Here is a 27,879-nt window from a genome sequence, read left to right on the forward strand (position 1 = left end):
TTTGCTGATGGGTTAGATGTAGCGGTGAGGGAAAGAAAAGAGGCAAGAATGATAGCGTTTTTAGCCTGAGTAACTGGATACAATGGAGCTGCCATTTATATCTCCAAAGATGAGTAGATCACTGTTGCGAGTAATGAAAGTACTGTGAAATCGTGTGTAAAGCTACAAGCTTACTCTAGTGTGTACTGTTATAGACCTGATAACTTTTTAAAGTCACACATTGACTTAAAGACAAAAGTGAGACTAAATTGCAGGATAAATTAGGAATCTCAGAAACTGAAGAACATTTGAGTCCAGTTGAGGGAGATGTAACATGGTACTGCATGAGCAATATTTGAAATTTAATCACAGCATGGCAAATGTGTAGAATAAAGAGAGAGAGAAGAAAGGGCTTACCCAAAGTAGGACTTTTACATCCCTTAGAGTCCTGCCTGGGATCACGACCTTGAATAGGTGTCTATTGTTTCTGAGTTAATCTTTTTCCTGTAGGTAAATAAACTTCTTTATTTTTTTTTTTCTAGTTGGGGAATGGCAGTCAATGTGTATTCTACCTCGATAACCCAAGAGACTATGAGTAGACATGACATCATTGCATGGGTTAATGACATAGTATCTTTAAACTACACAAAAGTGGAACAGCTTTGTTCAGGTAAGAGATTATCTTTTAAGTATTTACATAAATGTTTACTGTCTATCATGTGGAATGTGATTTTATGAGCCACAGATGATACATTTGGCGTAGGAAAAAATACGAATCGCATCTTAAGAGCATAGCGTCATCTCAGTGCATATTATGAAAAGTCTCGCTTGAGCTCTGTAATCCCTTCTAACTGGTCTTCCAGCCTCTTCTCTATCATCCCCTGTCAGCCACCACACTTCTCTTGCTAAGATACAGATTGAGTCTTGCAACTCTCGTCCTAAAAACCTTCAGGACTCCACGTTGTCCTTCCTATAGGATAAAATTCAAACTCCTCTACGTGCCTGATGAGGTTCTTTCTGTTCTAGCGGCAATCCACCTCCTCGTTTTCACTGTCCACGTCTCTCCCCTCTGCCTCAGCCCCACAAAATACTTTTTTCCCTAAAGGCTCCTTCCCTTTTCCATCCCATAGCTTTTCCCATGCTCCCTTTGGTGAGAAGCTCTTTCCTTTTCATTTATGGTAAAATCCCATTCACACTTGAAAATCTGACTCAGTTGTTGCTTCCTCTGAGAAGGGTTCCCAAGACTCCCAGGATCCAGCTTTCCTGAAACACTGTGCCCACCCTTCCAGAATAACACTTGGGACACAGTGCTAGAAGGTCTAACTCCTACTCCCCTAAAGGCACCAAGAGTCCTTGAGGACAGGACTATATATATATACTTTTTTCAAATGCCTGCCATGATACCCTGCCTGGTATAAAGTAGGTCTGTAGGGAATGAATATTGAGTTACACTTGTTTAAAAAATGAAAGTTTCAACTTCAATGATAAAGTAGAGGCATGTTATAAAAACGTGCCACTAATAAAGTCATTCATTCGTAGGTTAGTGTGTCTATCAGAGAAATAATCTTCCTTTGGAAACAGGAAGTATTTTCTTCTCGTGAACTCATTTGGTAAGAGATTTCCTCTCTGGCTCTGACATGAAAATGGTATTAGAAGATAGAAAATATTACTGAAACGTACTCACGTGAAATCCCATGAGACATGATAGATACAAAGGAGTCATCGGGTTTATCTGGTGCAGTGGTTGGGGTGTTCTACGTCTTTCCCAGTGAGGTATGTGTACAAAAGATTTGAGCAGCGCAGTCAGAATTTGGCAGACCCTCAGTGGTCACTCTCAGGTATGCTTAAGTGCCGTGCCCACCAGTGACTATGCTCTCCCTTTGCCAGGTCTGGATTTGATCAGAATAAAGGACTAACTTCCAATGCTACTGACACCTCTTCTCTCATGACCTTTTTTCCCATGAAGAAGACAGTGAGATTGGCCAGAACCGAGGCATTGCCTCACCCACCCTTTCTGTGCTTAGGCCTCAAACGTGAAGTCAGGTTTCCGAGGTCAGTAGTGGGTGAACTAGCCAGTTCTTTGCCCTTCATTACAAGCTAGAGAAAAGCCGGCTGAAACTGTGATGCTGTAACAGGTACATATTGTTGGCCTTCTGAAATGGCTGTAACAGCTACTGCCAGAAACAACCACTGTGGCATCTGACTCAATTTCGAATCTCCACTTGATCAAATTTTTATTGTGCTGTTCTTGCTGTACATTCTGGAGCTCATATTTTATTTTGAATATGCTCCAAAAAAAAAAAAAAAAGCCCTGCTTAAAACAAGCTTCTCTGTTATTAGCCCTCCATTTCTTAATAGCACACACCACTTCATATTGTAACTAATGTATATCTAACCCACAAAGTGGATGTATGCACATGTGGATAAGAAGGATGGGTTTGGTTATCAAGAAAAAGAGACACAAAACGGACGAGGATAAGGAAGAGAGTCATAGAGAAAATTCCCAGTCATGGTTCTTAAATGTTACAAGAATCCATGAGGAGCTTCCTGTGCAATACATTCGAAGAGTTTTTGCCAGCAAACAAAATGAGAGCAAATCAGAGGGTTTGTTTTTCAGGTACAGTACAAATTTTTGAGTAATATACATCATTTATTTGCAGATCTTTCAAGTTTCTCACAAAGCAAATTCAACAAAATTGTAAGCAGTGTTGGTAAAGGATTCTTGCTCAGTTATCTTAAAAAAAGCATTGGTGTGCATTTTGCAACCATTCATAGCTACACTGCTATAAGTGCGGCTTGATGAAACATGTAGAAACAATTCTGATTACTGCTAAACAGGTAACTTCCATTAGGATAACCCACTGGCTACCTATGGTTACAAGATGTATGGTTCAGAAGAATAAAGGTTAGATTTAAAGGTTTGTTTCTGCTCGGAAACCTGTGTTTTTGCTGGGAAAAATATATATATGTTAATCTCCATAGTAGAGAGACAGGTCTTTTATTTTAGGCAATAGTTTCTTCAAATATAAATTTAGAACCATGTGCATTTGTAATCTGGGGAGCTGCTAGAAAATGCAGATTCTTAGGATTCTTGACCTTCTGAAACAGTATCTCTAGGTATGAAGCCCCAAATCTGCATAACAAATACCCCTAGTGCTTTTGTGCTGCTGCCAGAGCTTGCAGTGCATTTTCAAGAAGCCCCAAACCACTGAGAGTGTAGTTAAATTATCCAAAAATCTATCTGGCACAGTTTCCTTATTCATAATTTAGTCAGTGACTTTTATCTTCAGCATTGGCATTTAGCAGGAGAATGCTATCTTTCTATTTATTTATTTATGAAATTATTTATACCTTTCATTGTTCTGGAAGACATTTACAGCAGCTAGGACAGTGTTGTTCAAATAAGAACAAAACTGAATATCGTTATACTTATGAATAGTCAGGTTTCTTGGATAATTTTTTTTCAACTTTATTTTAATTCCTTTAAATTTTATCTTAGTAGTCTGCTGTGGAAAAACATACACGAAACATCTTCACATAATTAAACTGATGTTTTTGTTGCTGTTCAATAAAATTATTTTACTCTCTTTCCTAAAGACTTAACGCTCTAATCCTGGCAGTCCCCCTTTAGCTTTTTTTGCTTTGTTTTTTGTTTTTCTATTTGCATAATTTCCTATTTCTTTTTTTATTTCCAGCTAAGAGATCTCCCTCCAGCTAATATGAAAACTAATTCAGCTTTTCTTTAGCTCGTAAATGCTGAATACTGTTTCACATTTGTGTTCCATTTTCTTCAGAATTTTCTGCCTTTATGTCACGTCTCGTTTGTTTTTACATGAGCATTTTAAAAGCTCTTTAAAGCAAAAAATGGTGTGAGAAAGTATATCACTTGGAAATACATTGCAGTAAATTGTAAAACAATGAAAATGATTCACTCACTCTTACCTCCTGTTCAAATAACAAGGATGTAACCTTTATCCCAAGGATGTAACTTTATGAAAATTTTCTTTGAACATTAAATCTGGGTTATGTAATCATATTTGTATTTGGTTTGCATTCGTTCAATTTATTGTGAAAAGCAAATTCAAGTAAAAAAATATGGTGCTGTATAAATAGAGAGTAAGTTATCAATGGATCTGAATACTACCTATAATACAACAGTATGCTATTTACCTAAATCTCTTTTGAAAATAAGTAAAATTTGTAGATTTCCCATAATGGAACGGGAGGTTGAACCACATAAAATATCAGATTAGTTCTGCTTAAACATATTTTATGTTCTCAGTTGTTTATAAAATTTATAGGACTTTTTGCAGAGTGAGGGGATGTTTTGTTTTCACTTTAGTACCAGCTTAAATCAGTTTACTGGATATTTTATGAGGTATTCAAGAGGGAGGATGGGCAGGTAGGTGCTAAAAAAAAACAACCCTTAAAACAGCTTTAGCAACATAAGATACTATTTTGGAAATGATAGGAAATAGAGTGGGTTACATGGAGAGGAAGAAGAAAAAGAAATGGGGAGAGGGGAGTGTAATGGAAGTGGAAGAAGCATATCATTTCCTTTTCCTCTTAACCCCTCACCCCCTGCCCTAACATAGCCAGTCTCCTTTGAAACTTTTTTCCCATGTCTGGTTTTCTGTGTCCCAGCCCTCTCCCCTTGGCTGGGATCTAAGCAGCAGAGCTATTCGGCCCACTCCTGTGTCCCTGCCAGCACTTGGCCAGCTGAGCACCTGACTAGTTATTCCCCCATACCTCAAAAGGCTAGTTCAGACTGCCCTTCCCTCTCTGTGCAGGCTTCCCTTTCTTCTTCCAACTCATTCCACAGGCGAAGCAAACAACTGACTTCTTACAGGTGCTGAGATACAGTCCACATGTCAGGTGGGCACTGCCTGTGTTGTCACTATGCTGGTTAACAGCTCGGTTATTTTCCTGAGCATTTTAGTGTTTTAATAAAATGTAATTCAAATGAAATCACTTTTTTAGGTGGTAGGTATTTTGTTGATTACCTTTAAAGCAACAACAACAAAAAACAAAAACCCACAGCAAAATGATCAGGATTTGATTCGATTTCAATCTGTGCTTCCCTGGATTGTTTCAAGCTTTGTCTTAGATCAAATTTCTGGTATTTTCTTCCAAGAAAACTTCCGAATCTGTGTTGTAGTCACTATAGTCACATTTACTATTCTGGGTCTTTGGTGGCTCCCTGAAAGGGTCTAGGTTTTACAGTGATTATCTAAGACTCAAAAGAGTGTGGCCATTGGCCGTGCTGGGGACTTGTAATACAGGTGATCTGGCTGAGCAGAGCATTTTTGTCACCATTTTTATTGCAATCTGGGCCTGTTAAATAGGTTGATCCCATCCTCGCATGGTGTCCCTATGCCTTCTTTTTATTGCCTTCAGAGACCTCTGTCAGGAGGACAGGTTAGTGATAAAATCAGCTCAGAGTCTAAATTTAGTAGACCTTTTCTCGCTGGCTCTCTTGAACTGAAACCAAGTAAGGATATTTCATCAGTATCTGTAAGCTCAAGAGCTTATGTACTTAGCTTTATAAAATCATAGATTGTGATTTGCTGCATGAAAGTTAAGTCATCTTGGATTGTGTTGCTATTGTTAGAGATGTAATTGTATTGTAATAGAATATTTATGTTTGTGATGTATTATGCAGAGGTTTTTTTTGTTTGTTTCTTGCTGACAGTTTTTCTCTCTCATTTTAAAATCAGTTTACTTGATCTCAGCATACCAACTAATTGCAGAGCAAAGGGACGAAAAATGAGTTGTATCATGGGGGTAAAAAGGGGTCCAGCCACAGGTTCAATTGCTGCAGGGGGCAGAATACTCCAGGGTCTCAACTAATGTTCTAGTTGGAAGGGAGTTTATTTTTTGAGCAGAATATAGAATACAGTCATTTCTCCTTTTACATTTATATATTTACATATAGTTGATGCTTTGTTGCTGAAAATAAACATAAATTGGTGTTTTTTGTTTGTTTGTTTGTTTGCTTGCTTGTTTTTACTGCATTTTGTAATGCTAAATACCAGTGGGGAAATAGGTGTATGTGTTCACCCTCATTTACCAAATTGCCCCTATAAATTTTTTTTTACACATATGGATGATACATCTTTGAAAGCAATCAGTCACATCTTCATCTACCGTATTACTGTATTCAGTTCTGATAATCAACTTAGTTTTATTTAACACACATGTTTTGAGGCCTTCTTTGAGCTAGGTCCCGAGGACCCAGATAAATAAGACTGGTCATTGTCCTCAGAGCTCAGTACAGCAGGGTACTGTCCAACAGAAAAAACTAGAGACCACACTGTGGTCAGTGCTATTTTGCAAAATCTTGGAGGTATCATACAATGGAGGGAGGGGTGTGGAGGCATAGGGAACCTGTAGAGAAAGATTTTCATTCCGATTCTTTGGGAGTGGCTGCGTACTGCCTGGATGACTTAGAATGGCCATAGTTTGGGGAATACCTCAGAAATCCTCCCTCATGAGTCAGATAGGGTGATCGTACTTAGGATAGCCTGTTTTATTAGATACAGCCCTTGAATGCATGAAGCATGTTGTCTTCTCTAAGAGAAATGCAAAGAGTTTTTCCTGATGATCTCATCATATGAGTATGTGAAAATCATTTTTACTCTGTTTGTTTGAAGCAACTATGCTTACATGGGATATTCTCAGGAAACTACAGAATTGCTTGTTTCTTTGGGGGTAAATGCAGCAAATGATGACATATTATTAGAAACTTAAACTAATGATTATCTTTGAGAATTCTCAATAAGATCACAGGAAATTTAATAATTGTAGGAATTTATACAAAACAATAAATACTCTTAGTTAAGTCCTAGCCTTTCATCTCTTAGTATTATTTTCTCTTAGCTGGGAAAATTCTCAGACTTCAGGGTTCTTAGTAAGTATATCACTAATTTACAAACTCTTTATCACACAATTTCCTGTTGGGTTCAGGTTCTTTTTCTTCTAATCTACTGTAGTAAGACTCTGCTGAGTTTTACCTGCTCAAAAACCATGAATGGATTTGTGGTTGTGAATCTAGAGTTGAGAACTGTTTTGTACCATGGGCAGGTCATCAAACCAGTATAGGGTGGGTCTGAGTGATGAAGGTGATACTGATGAGGGTATAGGGCTTAGACAAATGAATGAACCTCTGAAGCCCCAGGATCAACTCCATCCGCTTTACTGCCTGCAGCCCTGACTCCTTGGCCCAGAAATCTCAGTGAAGCGTGTAGGAAACAGGGCTGGAGCCCAAGGACATGGTGGATTGAAGTCTCATTTGTAATTCATAATTCTAATTTCAGAAACCTAGAGCCCTTTCTCTTCTGATTTTGTCTTTGTTTTATAATAAGATGCTTCCTTTTAAAGTATATGACGATATGTTTATTTTGAAGTCGTTCACCAACATCTATAAAAACCAGTATCTTAACAAGAAAAAAAATATATGTTCTAACATATTGTAAGTTATTTTGATTTTTCTAAAGATGTCAGTTACTTTACATGATGGATATGTTCCCTATAAAACATTATTTTGTATTCATATTGCTATTTTTTTCTTTCCCTTTTCTCCTTCTCAGTTTTAATCATCTAAAGACTTTAACAGAAAGAGTATAAAATTGGGGCAAAATAGTCATTTCCTTTTATAAATGAATTTGTGATTACTTAAGCACCTCAGATGTTTATCTGGGGAAAGACTTAAGAACTGGAGAAACCCTCAAATGTTCTGCAGCAGACAAAGTGGAGGATCTTAGGAATGTGTTCATAATACCCTTTCTTTGCAGTGGGAGGCCAAGGAGCTCATTTTGTTCTTTGATTCTTTGCCCTATGAATCTAAAACACGTATTTTAGAAATTCATATTTGAAACAATCCAGTTCAATCCTATTCATTTTTACCGCTCTGATTATTTTAACCAGGGACATAATACATAGTTTTACATGTTAGAGGCATAATCATGTCACAATGCCTCAACCTTTATATATCTCTCTGCCATTTTCAGCATGCTTTTATAGTATTATTTACTTGAATTCTTATAACAACCCTATGCAGAAGAAGGAGTTTCTTTATTCCTATTTTGTAGAAGAGGATAAAAGCTCAGAGGAGCCAAATGTTCATAGCTGACGCTAGAATGGGGGTCTTCTTGGATCCTGTGTTCTCCTTGTTCTGCGTATGGTAGCTGTGGCTGTGATAAAGGGTACAAAGTATACGTATGTGTGCGTTTCTGATATTTTCCATATCCATTATCAGGAACCCATTGAACATCACCTTTAGAAACAGAGGAGTTAGAAAAGAAGTCCATGTCACCACCCATTAAATTACATTCTAACTGAAGAAATGGGACATGCCTGGTAATTCTTCTATGAATGACAAGTGTGTGACCCAGTGGTACCATCATCATCAAGAACTTTCTCACCAAAGGTAGTGAGACACTAGTAGAAACACACAGGCATTTGTTCCCAGTCTTAGAAAACTCTTCCTTGCTCTACCTAGGAGTAGGGAAAGGGCCTTACCTTCTCTGCGCCTGTTCTCCTTGCTCCCTCTCCTGCTCCAAACTCTCTTTCCCTCCACGCAGGATGAGGTGGCGCTGAGATTTCACCACCTGTCGGGGAAGAGCTATTCGGCTTTATCACAATAATTACTGGCAAGTGAAACATTAAACAGGACAGTGCCTCCTTATGACAGATGCACACATGTACTTGTGTGCGTAATCTACCATTTGAATCCCAAGAATGTGGTCCTTTCCTCATGTGGAACCCAGGCTTCCTTTAACAAGCTTGTATCTGAGAGGACTTCACATCTTCATTGCCTCCTTCCTGTGCTATTGAGAAAAATAAAGCATCTTCTAGAACAGTTTTATTACGAGCTTGGTCCCCCAAAGGATTTGTGCCTCAAGGTATCACTGTCTTCCATGTATTGAATTCAGTTCAGTGAACCGGTATTGCAGTAGCTATGCTAAGAGGCTCTGTCACTACTTCTACAACTCCTTTTTAAAATGAAAAGTTGATGTTTTCTTAGTCTTATATAACGGAACAAGCTAATGCAACATTTAAGAACAGTCACCCATTTCCCATCCAGTTCTGTGCTCTTGTTCCCATATTCGCTTCCCAAATCCAGCCAGGTGGCAGTTCCTAAACCTTTTCCTTGTGAAGATTCTAGAGCAGCCAATGGTTTATAGTCATACTAGACACTGTGCTGGCACAGTAGAAAGATGAATTGGACACCATCCCCAGTCTTAGAGTTACATAGCAATCAACTAATTAAACTGCAAGTCAAACTGCTGTTGGGCTTCCATAGCCAGTATAAGTGAAACAGTTAATTCTATGCTAGGAACAGAAAAACTTCATAGAGAAGATGATGTTTGGGCTAAACTTTAAAGAAACAGAAGTTTCTATTAAAGTGTGAAAGGCGGCAGAGGACACTCAAGGCAGAAAAATGTTTGATCAAGGTGGAGAGAGGGTACAGTGTTTTCTGCATGTACAGGCATACATAAGACTGAAACATACTAGGATGGAAGACAGCAGGAAGAGGAGAATGATGTTTCGGGTAATAAAAGCTGTAGTATTCAAAGAAAGGACAGGTTATTTCAGTCTAGAAAAGATTCTTGTGTTAGCCTTGTTTGGGTCTTTGGCCAAGCAGCCATGCAAATTTAGTGACTGGGCAATAAATACTTATGAAGTGGGATTTAATTGAAATGCTGTTCAAACTAGGATAGGATTTGGGCCAAGAAGAGGAAGATGGAGATTTTGAGTAAAGTTGCCATTCAGATAACGATTTGATGTTTAGCATATTGTTTTATATATTCCTGCAGTCAGCAGTTATTTATTGAGTGCCTACAGTATGTCAGATGGTGGGCTAGGATCTGGGCTATAGCTATATTCAAAAATAATACAGATAATACCCAGTTAGGACCCATTCTTTTACTACCAAATTTCTTGACACATTTGTATCCAGAGCATTCAAGTTTTGTGGGTTTTTTGGTATTGTTTTTGTTTTCTAAGGTTACCCAGGTACAAAGCAAAGGTGGAAAAAGGCCCCTGGACAAAAGTAGACGCCTAACATGTCTCACTATCAGACAGCACATAACACTAATAGGCATCTGTGCATGGGAATATCTGAAACATTAGTAGGCCATCCAGTTCCTACACAACTAAGATGATTAAGCCAAGTATCTTCAAGTTCTGCTGTTCTTCAAAGGAAACCATTTTTCCAAACTTGTTTTTTTTTTTTTTCTGATTTGTGTTTTTAAATTTACAGTTTATCAGCCATGTAGACTATAAAATAAGAGTGTCAGAAGTCACTTGTCAAATGCTTAGGCATGTTAGAATTACATAGCTGGAAACAGAATAATTGAATTGCTTGGCAACTCTTAAAATAACCATCACTCTGCATATTGTTTTTTTTCCTGCCCTGTCACCATTACATAATTCTGGCAGATTTCAAGGTACCTCTTTTTTTGTTCTCTCCCTTCCAAGGTTTCTTCTTACCCAAGTATTAACACTCATAAGCTTTTATGACCAAATTATTTGACAATAAGAAGCATGTAAATGTAAAACTCATGCCAATACAATTTCCTGCAGTTTCCCAACGTTCTCCTAAAGGAGGATCATTCTCCACTTTCAATTCATGGGAAAACAATAGAACACTAAAGAAAGCCAAATTTTAATGAAAACATGTATGTCAACTTAAAATTACACATAATTATGTTTAAATCTACTGTTTTTTTAAAAAAAAAACTGTCCTGCTTTCTTTTTAACTAAAATTCCATTCTTCTTTTATTTCTCCTATAGTCATATAATTGAATCCCTGAGGTAAATACTTGTACGTTCTTCATACTAATTTTGGTTCCTCCTAATACTAAAATAATGCTTAGATTAACCTGTGAAGAAAAAAAAACAAAAAAAACAATTCATTATAGAAAAATAACTCTCACGTACCACAGTGTGCACGAATGTTATGTGGTAGTTCCTCTGGGGGCTTCCTTTGGAACTACCCCTGGCCTTCTGGGCTTGATCTGGCCACTAGACCTCTTCTCAGGGAGCTGTGGGGACACAGTGCTTCCCTCTGGTAAGCAGAGGAGGTTATTGTTATAGGTGAGAGCTGGATTTAGGTAGAGAGTGGTGATAAGTAAGGAGCCCTCACCTGCAAGTTTTGAAGAGCAGGTGAAGTGCCTTAGATCTGGGAAGAACCTTGGAGCTCCCAGTCCCCAGTCCCAGGGACCGTGACCTCTTCCACAAAAAGAGCAACCTTGAGAGCGTGGTCCATTGTGAAGAAATGGACTGTGGATTTGTGCTGGTCAGTTCGTATCATTACATCTTACACTGTACTAAAAAAAAAAAAAAAAGCCTCTTCATCAGCTACAATGCTTGGAGTGTACATAGTGGCCTGGTACATAGAACTGTTGGTAGAATGATATAGGTAATGATTCAGTAGACGTTCTCTGAGAAACTGGAAAAAGTGTATAAGCTTTAGGTTTCTTACCCTAAATCACAATTGCCCTTAAAATAGATATGGTCTCAAAATTGGAGTTTCCAAGTGTCATAGTTTAGGCACTCTCACCAAACATACTTGTGCCCAGAAATAACCCTGGTTCCCTACTACCTACCAAATTAAATTAAGCTTCTTCTTTTCCCGGTTTTTAAAGTCATGAGTAGTCTGGCTGTAACCCTTCTTTCCAACATCTATGCCCATTACTCCCGTACCCGTAGCCTACATTTCCCCAAATTCATCTTTCACCAGATGTCCTAATGCTCTATCTTTGCTTGGAATGCCTCCTCTAAAGGGCCGTCTCCAATGCCACCTTTCACCTTATTCTTCCTGATCATCTTCAGGATGTGAGCTCTCCCTCTTTTGAATTTTTAGAGTTCTGCAAGGTTTTAGGGGCATTGAATACTTATAACCTCAGCAGTAGAGGTTAAGTTCCTTGAGGACTGGAAATAACCATGCAATTTTATCTGTTTGATAATACTGATAACTCTTTCTTGGGTTTTTAATTGGGCAATTTTTTTCTAATTGGGCAAAATTGTTGAACTAACTCCTTTAGTATTTATGTGTCTTTGCCATATGTTTAGCACTTACAGTTGTTTTATACTTTTGTTTGTTTTCCCATATATGTTTCTCTAGTCTTTCAAAACTAAATTCCTGGGTTCTTTAAGAGTAAAATCATATTCCTCAATAAGTATTTGTTGGTTTATTGGTTTTTCATTGATTAATAAACAAAGTGATGTCCTTCTATAACTCCTACAGATAGGCATTTCTTTAGTAGTGACCTATAACCACAAAAATTAGACAGGAATTTTATCTTTTCAGATTCTCGCCTTCTACTAAAGCTTTTCTTAGTTTAAATCTTTCATTTTTACATAGTCAATCGTGTAATTTCAGCAATTCAAAGAAAACAAAAAAACAAAAACACTTTGTCCATTAAAGTAGAGGAGGTATTACAAACAACTGTGTGAAAATACATGAGTACACACAGAGAAACTGTATCCCCCTATATTACAGCTTTCCAGAACTTTCTATTTCGATGACCCTAATGAGAAAACTGACCCCTTCAAAATGGGTTTCATATGTACCATTCTAACTTGTTTTTCATTTGTAATAAAGGCTTTTTGTGCCTCCTTTTCTCCTTTATCTGGAATGCCAGATTCTAACTTTAGCCCTGTTCTCAGACGTCAACCTTTGGGACATCTCGCTGCCAGTTTCAGTATCAGACTCCCTGGAAGCCAGTGACATTTTGTCCTGCACACCGTTCCTGCCTGTGCTCCAAGTGCCTCTCCCACTTACTTCATTCTTGATTCCCATGTAGAAACCAAATCTTATTATGCAAAGCTGGGTACGTCAGAGTTTGTTTTGGTAAAATTTGATGAGCACATTACCCTAAAGGAAATCACCGATGTTAGAAACTAACTAGAAGTGAAACTGAGCACCCAGCACTGGGTCATCAATTAGTAGATGAAATCTTCCAAAACAACAAGATAATTCTTCACCTGCCATTTCTTTAATCTTTCAGTTGGCTTAATCTTTTTGTATCAACAGGCAGACTTGAAGTTTTGTATTTTTTTCCTAAAGCATTAAAACACAAGATGACAAGTTATAGGGTAATTATGATTTAATTGAATAAAACAATTGTAAGTAGTCCATTTATACTTCAGTGTTCTTTATATTTTAGTTTTCTACTCAGAGTTATAGTCATTTCTATGAAAATTATTTTCACTAATACCGCTCTTAATATATCAGCTCTCTTCTGAGTATTATGCATTTCTGTCATAATCCAGATATTTCTCTAAAATTTACTTTTTAATAAAAATATTGGTACCTAAATCGTAATCAAGGGCTATTGGTATCCAGATTTTTACAATGTTGAAATTTCCTTTAAAAAGATAGAGGAAAATAGTCTTCATTCTTCTATTGCCTTTTGATGAAAAAGCACTTTTAAATCAACTCAGTACATTGATCTTAATATCTGATCAGTTTTCTCTATGGCAGCTCTCACTTTTAACATTGGTCTCCAAGTTTAAAGGCAACGTTATTTTTTAAAAAGTATTCTTGGTTCTTGAAGGCAGGTTGTGAACAAAGAATGTTGGTACCTTGAACCGTAATTTGCTGCAGCCTTAGAAGATGCTTAAACAGATTTTATATCGTATGAATCAGTAAGAACTTGAGGGCATATATCAGATGAAAGCCCAAATACAGGGAGTGACAAGGGCTTTTAATATATCTGCTGATACCCTTAAAAATCCATCTCTCTGAATAATGATTGCTGGCTTATTTCTTTTTCTATAAAGGAAAGGAGATGAAAATGTCCTTTGACAGCTTATTCTATGTGGAGAAGGGAAAGGATGGGGTGCTTTTCAGCACTCTGCACAACTCACAGAAGCCTTCTCTGTCTGTGTCTGCGGGAGTCGAAATCTTCCCGCTGGTTATTACTCTTTTTCCTCTTCATGGAATCAGTTTGAAAGCTACTTGTCTTTGGGACTTATTTAAAATAAGGATAAAAAGTTTCTGACATAACTCCAAGCAGTGTGGAAGAAGCAGGAAGCTCAGTTGAGGACCGTGGGAATTGCAGGGAACAAGCTCAGTTGAAACCAGATTTCTGAACTCAAGATCTTTCTTTTTTGCTTTTGTGACTCAGGCAGGTGAAGTAGACAGTGTCCTAAGTTCACTGGAACAGAGTTAAATAATACTGTGGTAACTGAAGCTATCAAGCTTCTGTTCATGCCAGGAATGTGAAAGATGCCTGTGAAAACAACACAGAGCTACCTCTAATTTCATCATATTTTTGTTGGATTAGAAAAATACAGTTGAACTTTGGTGTTTTAAAATCCTTTAAAATATTAATGTTTCAAAGCATTATTTCACAATTGCCATTAAGCTCTTCAAGCCTTGTGTTTGTATAGGTAGAGAGATTTCTGCTGATGTGTTGGAAATGGGTAACCCTGTGTTTTGCAGTCTTACTTTCCTTGTTAGGAAGCCCTGATTTCCCAAAGGGGAATACTGCCTTCACCATGAGGTTTGGGCCTTGGTAACAGACGTGTATCTGCAGTAAGATCACTTGGAAAGACAGGGCTGAAAGCGAAAATAGAGCTGGAAGATTTTGCGATTAATAGAAAAGCTATTTAATATTCAGTTAAATTCTAATTCTAATATGAAAGATATTTCTAATGTGAAAGATACTTAATATTCAACTACTGAAGATGACAGAAAATATGGTTATGTTGCTGAGTATATAAATATCAAGAGCTCAAAGAAGAGTACGTGGAAGACAGGATCACCAGACCTGTCATCTGGAAAGAGCGTGAGTGGGTGGGTGCTCCTTGGCGTCTCTCTCCGCTTACAGCTGTGTGTGCGTGTCTCTTATAGGAACTATGAGGAGATGGTCATGGCTAGAAGCAAGAGCATGGGCAAAAGTCTTAGTCATATGAAGGTGAAGCATTATCTCCACATTAGCAGAAATATCATGCATTCCTTAAAAGAGAAGTTGGTGAAAGATTGAGAATTAGAGAATCACCTCATTTTAGAGCTCAGAGATCTATCCAAACCTGATATTTTGCAGAGAGGAAAACTATTGACTTAGAGGGGTGCAATGACGTGTCACAGTTCATTCAGGCTGATTACGACTTAGATCCAAGAAACAACGTTCAGACTCACTATCCTTCACCTCCCTCCTACCGCCTTGCTGGCCCTCATTGATACTAGCTTGAGAGTATAGCTTTTTTATAAATCATATTTACATGTGATGATTCCTGTAATGAAAGATATAATTTCATAGATGCATCCAGTACATTAAGGTTGTCCTCCTTTTCCTCTGACCCTTCATCAATACCAAATAAGATTGTGGAAAGTTGTAACTTAAGTCCCTCAGTGATATAAGCATTTCTGTATAATAGTTCCTTGGTCTGTGGAAAATTCAGATGGGCAATTTGAGTAGCTGTTTGTGGCAGAACCTAATATAGCTTCATGTGTTCTCCACAGATTATATCACATTTCTGGGAAAGTTGCTGTGAGATTTTGACAGCAATAATATGTAATATATATATATATATGTGTGTGTGTCTAGACGGAGATAAAATGCATATATATATATATATATATATATATATATATATATATATATATGAATACACACACACATACACATGTAATACAGAGGGTGTAAAAATATATATATACACATTTTAAGAAAGTAAAAAACTACTAAAATTGTAATACTCAATGTATACCAATAATAAAAGATGAATACGAGTCACGTTTGACTTCTGCAATTACAAGAGGTGCTCAAAGTGGTTATCATCAGTGTAATTTTAATACAGTTTTTCCCTTTCTTAAAATGTTTATACATATTTTTGGCGCCCTCTGTATATAAAATGAAATTCTTTAAGTATATATACCAAAATATATATATGCACATTTTAAGAAAGATATATATATTAAGATATATATATTAAGAAAGATTATATATATATATATATATATATATATATATATATATATATATATGAACTATGAGGAGATGGAACTATGACATTGGAACAGATAAAGGATCTATCCATCTCCAGATTCTCTGTGAACAGGAAAGATAAAGCTGATGCCCCTGATATCAGTTTGAAAGGTTTATATGTTCTTTTCCAGTTTCCTTTGTAACTCCTTATAATCTAGAAATTTTTCTAAAACTTTTTTTGAACCTTTGAATTTTCAAGCTTCTTATTTCCTAGGAGCAGCATAGAGAAGAGGAGCATTTTTTTAAAAAAATTGAAGTTCAGATCAGAGTTTAAATTCTACTTCTGTTATGTGTTTAGCTGAGCCTTGTTCCCATATCTGTAAAATAGGTGATAATAATACCTCTGTGGGGTTCAGAATATTAAAAATAGATATGAAAGCATTCACAGATTTTACACAAATATGGATGTTTTCATTTCTTATATCTCTTGGCATAATATATTCTATAAATTTATTATTACTAATATTTCCTTTTTGTTACATGAAAATTTCTTTTGAAAAATGTCCATTTATCCTAATATTCTGTTGAAGTCCTGAAATCTGATAAAAAATGAGATTGTCTTATGCTTTTTATGATTTCATAGACTTAAGTCATAAACCCCCTTTATTTATCCATCATCTGAGTCTGGATAGACCCTTTAGAGTTCTGCCTTCATACAGTGCCCTACCTGTTTGATTTGAACTCCTTTCCCCAAACTTTTCAGCTCCACTATGTCACTTTTGATGTATAAGAACTAAAGCCATTCTTGAGGCTATAAGTGCAGGCATAGCATGGCACTGTACAAAGGCAGAGTGTGTTCCTTTTTTATACTTACTTCCTGATCATTTCTAGATTTCTGTTGACTTTCATAACTGCAGTAGCACCTTGAGTTAATGGGTTCAGAGCATAGCCCATCATAATTAATCTGTTGGTGAGCACAGCATTGTACAATTAGGATTGCTTTTACCTAAGTGTTTTATATTTAGCCTTTTGAAGTTTATCTTTCTTTTATGTAGAACTTGATTTCCAGAGTGGTTCTTGTTTTCATTAGGGTGTGTGTGTGTGTGTGTGTGTGTGTGTGTGTGTGTGTTTCAATTTATTTATACTCCATCAATTTTTAAAAGAATATATAGAAACCCTTCAAGTAATACCTCTTATTTGGGACTTTGGTAACATTAGAATGCTGTTATTTACCAGCCCTTGTTGTGGTTCAACTGCCACAACCTGTAGCCTTCATTCATTACAGCAGGTATTCATTGAAGCCCACCCTATGCCTGGTACCAGGCTTGGATATAGATGGGACCAAGACAGATAAGTTCAAGCTCTCTTAAAACCTGCATTCCAGTAAGGGAAGCTAAACCACAAGTCAACATATGAATTAACAAATACCAGACTTAAAACAGGATGAGGTGGTAAAAAATGACAGTACAGTCACTTCAGATGACCTGGTAAGGGAAGGCCTCTCTGAGGAGGTGACATCTAACCCTTGATATGAATGGCGAAAAGAATGTGAAGTTTGAGAGGAACCAGCCTGTGTAAAGGCAGAAACAAACCTCAAGTGTTCTAGGAACAACAAGGAAGCCAGTGTGAAAGGAGCTTCCTAAAGGGAGGTTAGGCGGGGGAGAGATGGACAAAGGATTATACGCCAAGAAAGGAGTTTGGGTGTTAACAGTGATTTCATGGGGAACCAATGTAGTGTCTTTAGCAAGGGGTGGTACATGATCCCAATAATGGTAACCTTGGCATCATTTGATGAGTGGAATCAGTGCAAAATATAGACCACATTATTGCAAGGTTAATGAAATGACCCCAAAATCTGTACACCTGTCAATGAGGAACATTCTAGTTTTTGGCTCGCTAGACTTCCAAGACAATGGCAATTATTCCTGAACTTTCCAGTTAATTAGAGCCCAGTTTATCTGATTAAGGAAGAAAATACAGAATTTCAAGAAGGAGGGAGTCGGTAATAGGGCCAAATGCTATTCAGTGGTTGAGTTGGATGAAGAAAGAAAAGTGACTTAGATTCTGTAACAGAGAAGCTCTTGAAGGCCTTGACCATGGTCAGATGGCAAGACAATTGGATTGGTTTCAGTGGAAATAGGGACAATTTTGTCAAGTTCTGCTGTGTATAGGAGGGACTAAATGGTACAGTAGCTAAAGAATGATGTGAAATTAAGGAAGATTATTTTATTTGATTTTTGTCAGAGTCAGATGATACGAGAGCATGTTTGCATGCTTTCAGAGTAATCCATCTGAAGAAAAATGGGCGCTGCAAAAGAGAGTGAGGATAGTTGCAAGAGTGACACCCATGAGGAGAGCGGAGATGTGATCCTGAGTACAAATGGAGGGTTGAGGTTGGCCTTTGATAGGAATCGGAAGACAACAGCCTCGTTCAGGTGTTGATGCCTTAGTGTGGTTCTCTGCCCGAGCGAAACCCTTGGTGATGTTCTTACTAGCAAAAAATAACTTCAAGGTGTCCTTTTCGTGATGTATCTCAAGGATTAGAGATTTGGAGAAGCAGAGTTGAAAATGCTCAAATGGACATACCCAGGGACATTAGCAATAAATCTTCGGCATAGTTCCCAAAGTCAATAAGATGTTTCTTGAAAATTCTCAGGGGCTCCTTTGATTCTAGAAAATAAAACATGTGATATTATACCTAAAATATCATGTAATATACCATTTACTGGAAACACTAATATGATCTACCCTTTCTACATAGCTTATTGAAAAAAATTCGTCCTCTTGTGTGACTCTTGTGTGGTTCTGAAATGCACAGGCAAGGTGTGAAAAGCCCAGAGCTTACAAGTAGTAAATTGTGCAGTTAGGATTCCAACCCCCCCCCCAAATTTTTTTTACTGTAGTGATCAAGCTTTTAGACTCTCAAAAAATATGGCAAGTTTCCCAATTTATTTTTTAAACTTTAAAGAACCATGATAAGAAAAGAAGACAAAAGCACACAAAAACAGTTGCAGACACTCTCATAAGTAGAGGTGCAAACATCATAAAGTATTTGTGAATCTAAACGAGTACCATGAAAGCTTAGTAAACATCACCAAGTAGGACTTATTCTAGGAATGCAAAGGTGATTCAGCATTAGAAAATTGATGAATATGATTAATCATATTAATAGATCAAAGGAGGAAAACATTTTTGTTATCTCCATGGTGGTTGAACAGGTAGTTGATAAAACTCAGTATCCCTTCCTGATAAAAAACTCTCGGTAAAACTTAAAATAGAAGAATATTTCCTTAGTGTCATAAGTCAGTGGTCATTAACAGACTTAGAGGACAAACATGAGGTATTCTCATTAAAGAAAAAGAAGTGTATATATAAATATATATACATATATAGTACAACAAATGTATCATTTTATACATTATGATTTCTCCCTAGGAAACCAAAAAGAAACAACTGAAAATGTATTATAACTCATGAGTTATGAAATAACTGTTTAAAAATCAATAACTTTCAATAACCTAAATGAAGTGGATAACCAACCAGAAAAACATAAAATACTGCAACTTAAGGAAAAAAAAGAAATTCTGAATAGACCTATATAACAAGAGATTGAATTAGTAATTTTTTAAGTCCCACAAAGAAAAGCCCAGGCCCAGATGACTTCAATGGTGAATTGTACCAAATGTTTAAAGAAAAATTAACACCAATCCTTCACAGACTTTTCCAGAAACTAAGAAGAGGGAACACTTTCCAAATCTCCTGTGAGGCCAGTATTACCCTGATACCAAAACCAAACAAAGATGTATATGAAAACTACAGACTAATATCTCTTATGAATATAGACACAAAAATCTTCAACAAAATACTAGCAGAATAAATCCAGCAACATATTAAAAGGATTATATACCATGATCAAATGGAATTAATGCAAGCTTGTTCTAACATATGAAGAGCTACCATATTATTCTATTAATAAACCATATTAATAGAATGAAGGACAAAAGCCACATGGTAATCTCAGTAGATGCAGAAAAAGCATTTGACAAAATTCAACACCCTTTCATGACAATGCTAAACAAAGTAGGAATAAAAGGGAACTTCCTCAGTCTGATAATGCTGTCTATGAAATATCCACAGCTGACATCATGCTAGGCAGAGAAAAACTAGATACTTTCCCCCTAAGACCAGGAATAAGAGAAGAATGTTCACACTTAGCATGTCTATTCACCTTTGTACTACAGGTTCTAGCCAGGGCGATTGGACAAGAGAAAGAAATAAGAGGCATTCAGTTTCGAAAAGAACTAAAACTATGTTTGTCATGATCTTGTATGTAGAAAAATCCTAAGAAATCCAAAAATACTACTATAACTAATATAAATGAGTTAAGCAAGGTTGTTGGATAAATGAATATCTAAAAATCAATCATATTTCTGTACATTAACAGTGAACAATCTGAAAATAATACTGTTCCACTTACAACATTATTAAAGAGAATAAAGTAGTAATAAATTAGACAAAAGTACAAGACTTATATACTGAAAACTTTAAAACAACATTGAAAGAAATTAAATAAGTGGAAAGATACCCCATGTTCATGGATTTGAAGACTTAATATTGTTAAGATGACAGTATTCCCCAAGTTAATTTCTAGAGTCAGTTCAGTTTCTATCAAAATCTCCGCTGCCTTTATACAGAAATCAATGAGCTAATACTAATGTTAATGTTGAAATACAAGGGGCCCAGAATAGCTGAAACAGTCTTGAAAACGAAGAACAAAGTTGGAGGATTTCTATTTTTTATTTCAAAACTGATTACAAAGCTATAGTTAGTTATCAAGACATATTACAGGCATAAGGATAGACATAGATGGAATAGAGTTGAGAGCCCATAAATAAACCTGAATATTTGTAGTTAATTGATTTTCAATAAGAGTGCCAAGACAATTAAACAGTGGAAAGAATTGTCTTTTCAACAAATGGTGCTGGGACAACTGAATAGTCAAGTGCAAAATAATGAAGTTGGACCCAAACCTCATACCATATACAAGAATTAATTCAAAATGGATCATGACCTAAATGTAAGCACTAAAACTATGCAACTTTTAGAAGAAGTGTAGGTGTAAATCATCATGACCTTGGATTAGACAATGGTTTCTTAGATGTGACAAAAGAAAATGATAAATTGTACGTCATCAAAATTTAAAACTTTTGTGCTTCACAGGATATCATAAAGAAATGAAAAGACAATCCACAGAATAGGAGAAAGTATTTGCAAATCAGATATCTGATTAAAAGACATAGAAATGTATAAAGAACTTTTACAACTTACCAATAAAGTGATAAATAATCCAATTTTAAAATGGGCAAAGGACTTGCATAAACATTTCTCACAATTATGCAAAGGACTTACATAAACAAAGATGTACAAATGGCCAAAAGCATATGAAAAAGATGTTAAACATTATTAGTCACTAGGGAAAACAAATCAAAACCATGATGAGATACCACTTTACGCCTGCTAGGGTGACTAGAATAAAAAAGACAGTAAGAAGATGAAGAGAAATGGGAACCGTCATACATTGCTGGGAGGCATATAAAATGGTATACGTGCTGTGGAATACAGTTTGTCAATTCCTCAAAATGTTAAACATAGTCATCATATGTCCCAAAAGAATTAAAAACTTATGTCCATGTAAAACATTGTACACAAATGTTCATACCGTGTTTCCCCGAAAATAAGACCTAGCCGGACCATCAGCTCTAATGTGTCTTTTGGAGCAAAAATTAAAATTAATGTAAGACCCGGTTTTATTTTACTATAAGACCAGGTCTTACATAATGTAATGTAATACAATATAATATACTATAATATAATACCAGGTATAATATAATATAATACTGGGTATAATATAATATAATATAATATAATATAATATAATATAATGTAATATAATACCGGGTCTTACATTAATTTTTGCTCCAAAAGATGCATTAGAGCTGATGGTCCGGCTAGGTCTTATTTTCGGGGAAACACGGTAGCAGCATTGTTCCTAATAGCCCAAAAGTGAAAACAACCCAAACATCAAGTGGATAAATAAAGTTGTGTATTCCTACAATGGAGTATTATTCAAACATAACAAGAAATATAAAGTTCTGATACACACCACAACATGAATGAACCTTGAAAGATTTTTGCTAACGGAAAGAAACCTGACACAAAGACCACATGTTTCATGATTCCATTTATATTAAATGTCCAGATTAGACAAATCCATAGAGACAGAAAATAGATTAGTGGTTACCAGAGTGTGGGGGTAGAAGAGAATAGAGAATGGCTGCTAATAGGTATGGAGTTTCTATTGGGGGTAATTTAAAATCTTCTGGAATTAGTGGTGATAGATGCATAATTCTGTGAGTATATTATAATAAAAACCACTAAATATACTTTTAAAGGTTGAATTTTATGATATGTGAATTATACCTTAGTAAAGCTCTGTTATTAAATAGTAAGTGATTAATTTTTAAAGCAAATCTATTTTCTATATGCCACGAATGACAAATTTTAAATATAATGGAAAGAATAAATGCAGGAGAAAACTTAGGATATGTCTGAGAAAAAGAAGAGGGAAATTATTCCAGAGATAGTAATACATAATATTTAAATAATGAAGAGTGTGTAACTATCACAGGGACAGACAAAAAGAATTAAACTCTAGAAAAAAATCCTAAGTGCATATATTAGGAAAGTAATATGTAGTAAAGATACTTCTTCTCCATGGGAAAAGTATAGATCATTGGTGAAATAATGGTGTTTAACACTTAGCTAACTATCAGTTGGTATTTTGGGAATAGCAGAAAATAATCCTGGCAAGCTGGGTAGAAGTTGAATTTAAAGGAAGGATATTGGGTAACTCAGCATCAGTGGGAAACCAGGGAAGCTCAGAAGATGACAGCAACCAAAAGATGCTAAGGAGCTGGGAATGGGGCCTGCCTTGTACCACTGGGCTATGATGGCTAGGATGCCACTTTGCTGCTGTCACGGCTTCAGAACTCCAGACCCCACCCCTGCCACCGAGACTAAATTCTCATGGTCCCTGTGTGTTGTTGTCACTCCCTCAAGACTCCGAGACCCAGGTAGGAACATCCAAATGCAGAGCCTAGGTCACAAGCTTGAATCTTTTCTGCTGGGTATGGAGACAGGGGTGTCTGCCCCCTTTACAGTGGTGGAAGGCAGGGCTCGGTAGCATCAATTCCAACAGAAAGGTGTCCAAATGCTGGGGAGTCAAAAATGACAGATTTCCTCTAACATTTGCAATAACTAAAATTAGAACCATCCTGTATATCATAGACCAAAATAAACTCCACATGGATTCAGAATGGAAATGTAAAACTTGAGATCATAAAAGTCTTTGAAGAAAATACATGTGAATATTTATGTAATCTTGGTTTGGGAAAGTTGCTAACCATGATGTAAAGATCAGAAAGCCATTAAAAATGTCAGTAGAGAATATTATATGACTCAGAAAGGGAATCATCGTCTGTTACATTAAAAAAAGAAAAAGAAAAAAGTACATACCAGAACATAAACAGTGGTTTTCTCTGGATGAAAACTAGAGACAAGCCTGCCTTCCTTCTCTACTTCACACATACCCTCCTTGCCTCTCTCCTTTCCTTCCTCCTTCTATTGAAGTTGGGGGTTCGGTGGGTTTTTTTTCCCCCAAAGCTATAATTTTTACATTTGGAAAGTGAGTGATTTGGTTGGTTGCTTTGTCAGAACACATAGATTCCTGGGTCACCATAGGTAAATTTTGTGCTAAACTCTACAAAAGTTGAAAGTAACTCTTGAGAGAGCAGGTAATGAGACCGTTGTATTTAGATACACCCATTTCTATAAAAATAATGTTGAGGTGGTTACTGGAATTTGCTCCATCTGGTGGCTCTTCAAAAGGAAGAGCTGAATAATTGGACGATGATTTTAAGAACATTCCCCACCCCCATCCCCCAATCCTGAGTTCATGATGTTTCTCTTACATCCTCTGATGTTTTTTGTTTTTGTTTGTTTTATTTTGTCTTGTGTTTAAGAGAACCCATCCGCTTGACTAGAGATGGACTAGTTATTATTCAGGGTACTGGCATCTAAGGCGAAGCATCAGATACCAAGATTCTGCAGGACATACTGGTAGCCTATATTTCATCACTTTATGCTCTTATCTATGAATGAGTTGCCCCACCGTTTCCTGCTCTAGCAGCCCTTAGATCCCTGATGACTGATTGCCTCTTATCTTGGATTCCTATCTCAGTAAAGGATGCTCAACATCAATTTGACATAAGAGACCAAGTAGGTTCTTCCTATGTAAAGTTGAGTCACTGGAATGGAATGAAAAGCTTCTCATAGAAACCTTGATACCAAAGGATGAAAGGAGCCCTCATATTCCAGAAAGGCCTGTCATTGGCACATTATAGGAATGGACCAAGAGACTTAAAAAACCAAAGAAGAGAGAACACAAAAATGGTCGCCTGTTCCACTTTTTGCCACTCAGTTGCTCTCCCTCCTTGTAAAAGAAAAATAATCGTTCTGGCTTTGAGTTTCTTTTTCTAAATGCCTTTAGGCCTTAATATAAAGAAGATTTGAATCAGCAAACATGATCTAGCTGGGATTTTTACTTGAAACTGTCATGACCTAAGAGTTCTTCATAAGAAAATCAAAGACTTAACTAATAAACCCTTTATTCTGTGGCTGTTTCCCCAGGGGACTCATTGATCATTTCTGTAATTTTTATTTCTCAGTCATAAACAGCATGACAATGAATTTCTGTAAATTTCAGAGTCTCTGTGTCTTCATCCTTCATATTAGTATAGGAACCCCATTCCTTCGGACTGGAATTAAATTTGTATACAACTGTTTTTTGGTATTAGATGGTTTAGTTATAGTTTCACCTAAGACATTGTGTAAGATGGAATTAAAAAAAAAACAAACCAGCCTGGGCATATGTGTATTTTTTGAGCTACACATTTCGTGAAAACTTTAGTTTTCTCATGTTGCAATTTTCTATTTTTATCTTACATTTATATATTTTGATGACTTGGATCAAGGAGCAGCTAAATGGAAGAGAAAAAATACATTTCTTTTTTTTTCTGGTAGAAGGTGGGAAGAGTTTATTTTACCCCAGTTTCCTTGACATTAATGTCTGAGATTCTGTTCATTGTTCGTGGAATCTGTTGAGGCTCTTTGGTGAATGCAACGTCAATACTGCAGTAGTTAGGAATGGGGACGTGGCAGGAGCTGCACTGAAGCACTGTCCCCTCCCTCCGGCACCCAGCCCCGGTGGGCAAGGAGGTGTAAGTGTGGTGAGGAGAGGGGCACACGTGGCCTGGAGGGCTCTGACTGATGACAGCTCCTTCCTGCCGAGCAGTCGTCGTTCATACCCGGGGACAGTCAGACTCACGCCAGTACTTTTCCTTTCTCTTTCCAGGAGCGGCCTATTGCCAGTTCATGGACATGCTCTTTCCAGGCTGCATTAGTTTGAAGAAAGTAAAATTTCAAGCAAAGTTGGAGCATGAGTATATTCACAATTTTAAACTTCTGCAAGCGTCATTTAAGCGAATGAATGTTGATAAGGTAGGAGACTAACTTGTACCTCCATTAAATGCCATTTTCTTTCCTTAAAATTGTTTTTGTGCAGAAATGCAAAAATAAAAAAAAATAAAAATGTATATCAATGGGGTATATCTTGATATCTCAACAGTAGGCTGGAGTCTGTACATAGCTAAGGCATCAACCCTAACTCCCCATATTTGTATGAGGTTTTTATTTAAGGAGATTTCTAAACTTGTAGCCATTAGACTAAAAACCCTACCAGGAATTACAAATGTTAAAAATGTTGTTATTCTGTTTTAGCACTTTGTAAATTTAGTACTTTGTAAGTGACAAATTTTTATATTTGCCGGATGCCTCTCTGGTTCTTTGTTCCTTTGGAGAAACAGCATGTTACAGTGGAAGCAGCATGGGTTTGAATCCCAGCTCCATGACTTGAGCAAGTTATTTAAATTCCTTGAGTCCAAGTTTAACTATCTATAAAATAGGACAAAAATCCCCTTCCCTGTGGTTATGAAGTTAAAGTGAGAGAATTCATGTGAAAGTGTCCGACATCGTGTATACACTCAGATTCTCAGTCAGTGTCCAAAAATTGTCCTTTTTTCCCCCTTTGAATTTTATAATTTTGTCCTCGAGTGATACAAATGGAGTTAGACTGGAGTCCTCCCTCTACTCCAATAATGGGCCATTGCAAAAGTCCACTCAATCTGCATGTTTCCTGCTATTCAGATACATACTTAATTCATATTATTTCTTTAGGATATATCTCTTAGAGGGAATAGTCTTGGAAAGAAATGAATTTTGAATAAGAGAAAAGAAATCAACCAGCAATGGAAAAGTTTTCTTTGCATAGATAATAGCAATAAATAGGCTATGGAAATAAAAAATAAAATCCTGGGTTATTAAGAGATAGAGGTTAAAGAAAAAGAGAAAAGTTTGGTAAGCTGTATATACTTTTAATTTAATGCAGTTAATGTCTTCCTAAATCAAAACATTCTTATCTAAGTATCATTAAAATCTTGTTTTCTTAGAATTTTTATTTCAAAACATATGCTCTTTAACAGCTTAACCCTTTTAATTATTTTCAACTTTACATTCTTTGCTGTGGTTAATTTTCAGTTAGCTCCTTCAAACCCAGAGCTATACAGGTTCTCCTTACTTACAAGCAGCATCACTTATGGCATTTTCATCCATTTTTCAATACATGCTTCTAAACTGAAAAGAAACAGAAACAGCCATTCACATGTTTATTGGGAACTTGCTATACAACAAATTAGAGGGCTCCATATCTCTCTGGAAGTATACACACACAGAGGGGATGAGCCAATGTTAAGAATACTGAAGATAAAATTCTTGTTGTGGAGGGAGATTGGCCTTGGTGACCTTTGTTGGCCTTTCTAGCTAAATATGCTATGATTCTACTCACAGGTCCTTGGATAGAGACATGGTCCCTGTTCGTATTTGTCATCACCTGACAGCACATGGGAAGCTTCTGTGCAAAGATTTGCTTGCCACCTCAGATTTTGAACTTACGCCCCTAGAACTTTCATTTTGATAGGGAATGTAAAATCAAGTCAACGGAAGTGCCTACGTTGAACAGCTAACGTAGCACCATCATCTAAAACTGTTTGTAAATTTTCATGTTTGGCAGGAAGCAAAGTATAGTGAGTAGTCTGTTCATTAAAGGGCGTTAACGCTCTAAGAAGGTACTTTCTTAAACAATCACTATCAGCATAAACAAAACCTATAAATCAGAAGACTTGAAAATATTTCAATAGTAAAATGAAAAGTCAATTAAGTGCACATGTGGAAGGAATTCTTTCTGTTGGGCAGACTTCCCTGAAGTTTGGGAGAGTGAGAGGAGAAAAGGTTTCAGCACCCAAGTCTTTACTGAAAGAGTATTCATGAAAAATGTGGTCTCCTCAAAAGTTTGCTTCTCTTTATTTCGTTGTACAGTTGACTTAGTTTCCATTTTAGCTTCATAAACAAACAATTTTGAAAAATGTATTGCTAATGCTGTAGTTTAATGGGTGACCTAAAATGCTTCCGTTTTTTTGTTGTTGTCGTTTTCTTTCAAGTTGTCACTGATATTTGAGGTCTTTCCACTTTTTTAAAGTGGTCCTGGTGACCCATTTTAGGATATCAATAGTATATAGCTCCTAAGGTGGCAAAGCCTTGATGAAAATTTCATTTATAGTTTCCATTCATATCATTACACAATGAAGCTGCGTTCTTGGAACCCTGGGTTTCTTGTCTGAATCTCACGTTCACACACACTCGCCTACACATGATCTGACTCCCTCCCTCGCCTTGTAACTCTCGTGGCTCACAGTCAAGTAGTATTCCAACCCAAAGATGAGGA

At 36.6% G+C, this 27,879-nt stretch overlaps 1 protein-coding gene across 3 annotated transcripts in view; it reads left to right on the top strand.

Annotated features, from left to right (window-relative positions):
- The window catches only part of MAPRE2 (microtubule associated protein RP/EB family member 2), a 141,322-nt gene that overhangs the window by 81,728 nt on the left and 31,715 nt on the right, over positions 1-27,879 (top strand). For all 3 annotated transcript variants that reach the window (XM_019740828.3, XM_019740827.3, XM_019740826.3), the window contains 2 exons: positions 522-649; positions 25,396-25,541. In XM_019740828.3, coding sequence (XP_019596387.1) covers positions 529-649; positions 25,396-25,541 — 267 coding nt within the window. In that variant the 5' untranslated portion in view covers positions 522-528. The remainder of the gene's footprint in view (positions 1-521; positions 650-25,395; positions 25,542-27,879) is intronic.

This window comes from Rhinolophus sinicus, chromosome 4 (assembly GCF_057876585.1).
Source record: "Rhinolophus sinicus isolate RSI-liver-muscle chromosome 4, RSI-T2T, whole genome shotgun sequence".
Classification (NCBI taxonomy): domain Eukaryota; kingdom Metazoa; phylum Chordata; class Mammalia; order Chiroptera; family Rhinolophidae; genus Rhinolophus; species Rhinolophus sinicus.